The 6,166-nt window shown below is 35.8% G+C and overlaps 1 protein-coding gene across 2 annotated transcripts in view; it reads left to right on the forward strand.

The window, feature by feature from the left end:
* Positions 1-5,418, forward strand: part of tpd52 (tumor protein D52) — a 32,600-nt gene extending 27,182 nt beyond the window's left edge. The window contains exons 5-7 of one of the 2 annotated variants that reach the window (XM_053492526.1): positions 2,239-2,280; positions 2,504-2,552; positions 2,626-5,418. In XM_053492526.1, coding sequence (XP_053348501.1) covers positions 2,239-2,280; positions 2,504-2,552; positions 2,626-2,742 — 208 coding nt within the window. In that variant the 3' untranslated portion in view covers positions 2,743-5,418. The remainder of the gene's footprint in view (positions 1-2,238; positions 2,281-2,503; positions 2,553-2,625) is intronic. The other variant, XM_053492527.1, reaches the window with a different exon arrangement.
* The last annotated feature ends 748 nt before the right edge of the window (positions 5,419-6,166 follow it).

Here is a 6,166-nt window from a genome sequence, read left to right on the forward strand (position 1 = left end):
AGGACTAATGTCTGCTTTTTTTTATTATAAAAAAATAGATAGATCTGATATGGTTACTAACATTACTTATAAGCTCACCAACTCTCTTATGTGTTGTAATGTTTTCACACTTGTTAGCACAAACAGCTTATTATTGCTCGGGTCCAGCATTTTCATAGTCAGTATGAAAGGGTATAAGTCAAAACATACGTTTTTACATTTAGTGTACATATGACTGAATACTAAACTAAAGTTGTAAATGGTTCTTTAATAATAATGCCTATGACTTCTGGGCCACTTTGTGTAAAACCAAGTTAGTTATTGACAATTTACTGAATCACAAACCACAAAAGTCTTTAATAGTTGCTTAATGCAGTCTGACATTTACAGATTACAATCATTTTCCAATTCCTTTAGGTAAGATAATCACATCTGTGCAAGTGTCTTGGATGTCGCTTTTGTATTTACTGTAGATGTACGAGGGACGTTAAGGTCAAGCCGGGACTGTTGAATGTGCAGAATAACAGAACACAGTTATGTGAGCAAAGAATACACTAGGGCTTGGATCGAGGTAGGAAGTTTGAAACTCTGGTCTCTCAGGAACTCCTTTAACGGCCCGAACATGTTGAAATAACTTCTAGCCGAGTTCCTGTAATGCGCAAGTGGTGTTTGTGAAATGATTGTGTGTACTCGCAGAATGTTCACAAGAACAACTGCAGTGACCTCCAAGCCATCTTGACTGGGGTTGTCATTCATGGATGTACAGCCTTCTTTAAAATGTTGCACTATTTAAATGTCCTACTTTAGCTAAGGGCCTTTTCCCTGTACTGTGCTTGACGTCATGTGAATCAGTTTTATGCGTTTGTTCTTCAGACAAGTCCCGGTTTGACTTGAACGCCCCTTCTAGTTTGTGCATGCAGGAATTGACTGCTTGTTCTTTGAAGTAGCATGTTGATGTTAATGCATGTTAATTTTCTGCATGGTTAAATCCATGATGGTTTGAGTTGTTTCTTATTGATATTCTATAACAGTTTAAATTGAGATCTTACAGATTTCTGTCTGATTTAAAGTGTTTTACTGAGAGTATATTTGCTGTTTAGCTAGATTTTGTGCATCTTGGATGTTTACACTTCTACTTCTAATTCTCTATTCTTTTAAAGATTTTATTAACTTTCAGAAACAAACCCAGTTGCCAAACTTTGGCGCTCCATGCAGTGTGTTTAAGTACACATAAGCTCTGAATAAACTTCTTGCGTCTGGTGTAAAACTCTGTAATCCGGGATTGATCTTCCTCTCTTAGATCTCCAGTTGGCCCGTGTTGCTGATTCACTGATCCTCTAGATGAACATGTCCAAGTGCTTTTCTGTACTCACAGTTTACTTTCACCTTTTAACTGTTCTTTAACCAGAACAAATAAATCTATTCAAAGATGCTTTAATCTGTATCAGTAATACAAATAATACAGCTTTAAACCTTGTAACACTTTATTGGCAAGAAATCCATAAGTCATATGTAAAAAAAATTTTTTTTTTCTTGCTCAGAAAAGCGAATTGATCAATTAAAATTTTTTTTTTTTTAAAGATAGTTAGCAAAGTGTCCGGTATTTTAACTAGTTAAGGATACATTATCCAGTGTAGGCCATGATCTAGATTGTCTCTACATTGTCTCTTAGCAAAAAGTCAGTATGTCATTAGGTACTGTAGTATTCGGGTTGTGAGCTGTGGCGTTTTCCATTTTATATAATATAAAAGATATTACTGTAGGTAGTATTACTTGGTAAGACCATCTTTTTCTCTCTCTCTCTCTCTCTCTCTTAACATGTTTAACTATGAGATGAGTTGTGTAGTAATAAGGGAAGTTATTTTGACCATTTTCACATGCGTGCATATTTTGGTTTGTGTCAAGGTCACATGACTTGAGTGTAAAATATTTAACCCTGCTACTAAAAACCTGACATGTGTGATGTACGTAGCAAGAGGTGCAATTCAGAACAAGCAGAACATGTTGTAGGTGTAGCAGTGAGGTGCGTCACATAACTGTCTGGCAAATTTTTGTACATAATACATTCCAAATAACTTCTCTGGTTGTTGAATGAGATAAGATAAAACACTGGTGATCACTAAGGCTTCTTGGCTGCCAGACAACTGAAAATCAAAGACTAAACGTGTGTTTAGCATGTACTGCTAGCTTTAGTTCTTTCTAACTGTTGTCTGACTTGTCTAACTGCTCTCTCTCCTCTTCCTCACTGCTGACCGATAGTATACGCTCCATCCAACACTCTACTAGCATGCCTGTGATGAGGTAAGGTTCTTGCTCACAGGCCTGTGTGGTAGGAGTGGCTTTATTCCAAGAGAGATGACAGGTTTAAATCCTCTCTCTCTTTCTCTCTCTCTCTGTCATAGCTAGACCTGTTTTATTAGAGTACATGGCACAAAAGTGATGGAGACAGCAAAATGTGTGCCACACTGTGCTAAGATCTATGATCATTCAGTATTTAACACCGGCTCTACCTGATACTTTGTAGGAACACCCCCACCTTCAAGTCATTCGAGGAGAAAGTGGAGAGTATAAAGGTAAGATGGTGTGCATGGCATTTTAGTTAAGCTACAATCAGTAATTGGTTAATAATGCCAGTTGTTGCCACAGACCAAGGTGAGCCCCAGCCCATCATCCACCGGAACTGAGTCCGACTCCCTGGCGAGTGCAGAGCCGGTGGCGGAGCAGCCAGACGAGACGACTGTTTTGGCTCCAGAGCCACACTGAGGAACAACCTCTTAATCTCTCTCCACTCTTCCCTTCTCTCCCCTCTCCTCATCCCCTCTGCTACTTCTCTCCTAATATCATACTTATCTTAAAAAAAAAAAAATGATTCTCTGTGCTCACTTTCTTTTCTTTAAAGTAGTTAGGAAAGAATGTGTTCATAGGAAATACGTCACATCAAGATGGTGGACACAAGAAGGGTAGAAAAATTAGCCTCATGAGTCCACAGTTTTCCAAAACCATTCACATTTCTCAGTTTTCGCACTACATCGGTCCATGTTCATCCGAGTTCCGTTAACTATCTTCTGAATGTTGGCGCAAGTCTGGTATCCAGAATGTGTGCTAGTCTGACACTGGAGCCGATCACGGGTCAGGTGGAGATGAGTGAAGACTTAAAGCTTCACACAGTTTGTATACGACTGCTGCCTCTTACCTACCCGGTTCTCTTTCACCAAACTCACCAAACCCTAAAATGTATAAACATAAACGAGGCCAGTTTTGCCCTTCATGGGTTTAGTAACATAGGGGTTGAGGTCTACACTGGTACCGCCCACAGATGACCTTTATATGTAATTTTGGTGTAAAGTATAAACAGTGACGCTGATATTAGATGGTCAGCTATGACTTTTCATACAGATAATGTTTTTGTATTCATTTTATTTCCCTCTAAATAAAACGCTGCCATAGAAAAGCACTTAGACGCCACTTTAAATGGTATCTCATACTGTTTAGTACCTCATAACAAATTACAAAGTTTATGGAAAAGAAAGTATATTTTCTCTATAGTTCTTTTTTTTTATACAAGTGTTATGGGTTTGTCTTTAGGTTGTGCCTAAAAATGCCAATAACGTAAAATGCTTTGTGAACAGAAGTCTTTTAGATTATGGCAAACAAATAATGCTGGATAATAGAAGTCAAAACTCTATAGGATGTATATATTTAAACAAAATCAGGTTTATATATTAACAAATATTGAAAATGAAATGCCCATATATGTGTGTAGAATTGTTTATGTTCAGATTTTAGAGATATTCATAGAAAGGAATTAATTATTGAATTAGAGTCTATCAAATCTGTGATGGAAATTAGTTGAATCTGAAACAATGTTCACAAACAAATTTGCATCGCCCTTGCAATATGCATCGTTTATGTAGTTTCTTCTCTGTTTGGAGGGGACGCGTGGTACAGCAGTGCATGCTGAGGCAGTGTGACACCGTTAATCCCACCAGGTTGATTTTGTAGGTTTCTCATTACACTGAAGTGTTTTTATTTCTCCTATTCTGCGGCAGGTTGACAACAATTTTTTTTATTAATCAAAGAACCACACTTTTTATCCATTTATAGTTAAATTTGTTTTTTTTTTTATCTGTAACATGTTAGTTCCTGTTTTCCATTCACCGTACAGTATAGAGTGTTTGCAGTTATGTGCACCCCTCATTCCCTCTCATTGACGGCTGTCTATCCACCAGGGTTTCGGCGTTAAAACTAATGCAGTATTGAAGCTGTGATCTCCAGCCCTGCTGTAGTCTCAATATTGATCTAAATCTTGCAGATTAATTCTGATAATTTTGCATTTCCAATTCTAATATTTTAATTTATATACAGTAGAAACACGGGACAGAAATATTTCTATCAAATTAATGTTCAGAGGATTAAAATATAAGAGTAACCCATTTAAAGCACATGGCATATAGAGCGAAGCCAACTGCAGTACCTCGGGTTAGATATACGTATTGAACAGGTTACTATAATAATTTCTATCTGAATCTGACTCATCAGGGAGTCTTGTTTTTTCTCCCTCTGCTGGAAACATGAGAAACACTTTTTGGACATTTATGGTTTTATAGACACACAACTAGTGATAAGATAGAATTAATAAAATGGTGGCAGTCCAGAAAACAGACTGGCAATAAGGGCTGAAGGTCAATTAGTGACGTCAACATTCGTTTCCTCATCAGCCTCTTTTTCTCTGTTGAATGTATAATATAGAAATAATATAGAGCGTGTACTGAAAAGCATTGTGTCCTGTAAGATTTCCAGCAACTGTTACAGAGCGCTAACAAAAGAGACAAAAAAAAAAAAAAAATCACAGAAAGATTTACCATGGTAATAGTTACACAGGTTTTTAAGGCATTTATGTGGAGCACCGCTTATACGAGTCTTTTCTACATGGTTGCTATAGAATTCATAATGTAATAAATGAATGCATGAAAAACATGTTTGTCAGAGTTTCTATAATGAAAAATACAATTATTAATTGTAACAAGGTCACACTTTTGGCAGATTGTAACCTTTCTTCCTTACAAGCACAACACAGCTCTTATACTTTAATGAACACTTTATGCGCAAAGTTTTATCCTGCAGGTTTTGGCTTGTCTTAAAAATAGGAGAAAGTTTCCATCTAGTTGTTTATAATCTAAAAACTAAACTCTGGATCTCCTTCAGGATTCAGCAAGTCTACTTCATGTCCTTATCCCACTGGCATGTAAACCTCTATAAACACTCTGGCTGTGTTGCTCAGGTGGGTTTCGGGTGTTGAAATAGAAGAAATGTAGTCAGGACTCACTGTTGCTTTGTACTTTTATCACTGTTGATGTTTTTTATGTCTAAATTCTAGAGTCACAGAATCAACGCAGATTAGTAATGGAAAAATAAAAGAAAGTAAAGGCAAAAGATGGACATGTTGGAGTGTTGTTTTTTTCTTGACTTTCTTAGTGGTTAAACATTTTATTAGACTATAAAAAAAAAGTATCTAAAATATGTTCTTTTATAAATACTTTATTATACACTATCATTAAAAAAATATATAAATCTAAAGGCTAATATAATTAATTATAATTTTTCTTTTGTAATGTCATTTCATATAAAGCAGCAATGTTTTTTGTTTATGGAGCTCACATTTCTTTTAGGATTCTGTATATATAAATAAGTTTACCCCACATAATTAGTTATTAAGGAATTAATTTATGAAGTTGTACATCTAAAATAAGTCCTGTCCATGGGGGAGGGAATGAAATTTAAAAGTTTGTTCATTTGTATGTCTGCTTCTTAATAAAGCACAACAATAATAATTTTAGCATTTTTACTGAAATGTTATCTACGAGTTAGGCATCACTAGCACCAGTCCCCTCTTGGGCAGGCGGATAAAAGGACTGAAGCACATTGATGATCTAGTTGTATTGAATCATGGGTAATTTAAAAAAACTGTCAAATCAAATTCAAATTTTATTTGTCTCATACACAGTACGATATGCAGTGAAATGCCTATACGACTGCAGTGAAATGCCTATACGACTGCTGGTGACCTTAAAGGAAAAGAATAGTAAAAGCTTATACATAAGAAATAACAGGAATGAAAGAAACACTTTAAAAATAAAATTAACTAGTAAAATATGCTGTACAAAGTAAAATATACTGTAATAAGAGA

The sequence above is a fragment of the Clarias gariepinus genome, chromosome 3, assembly GCF_024256425.1.
Source record: "Clarias gariepinus isolate MV-2021 ecotype Netherlands chromosome 3, CGAR_prim_01v2, whole genome shotgun sequence".
NCBI lineage: Eukaryota > Metazoa > Chordata > Actinopteri > Siluriformes > Clariidae > Clarias > Clarias gariepinus.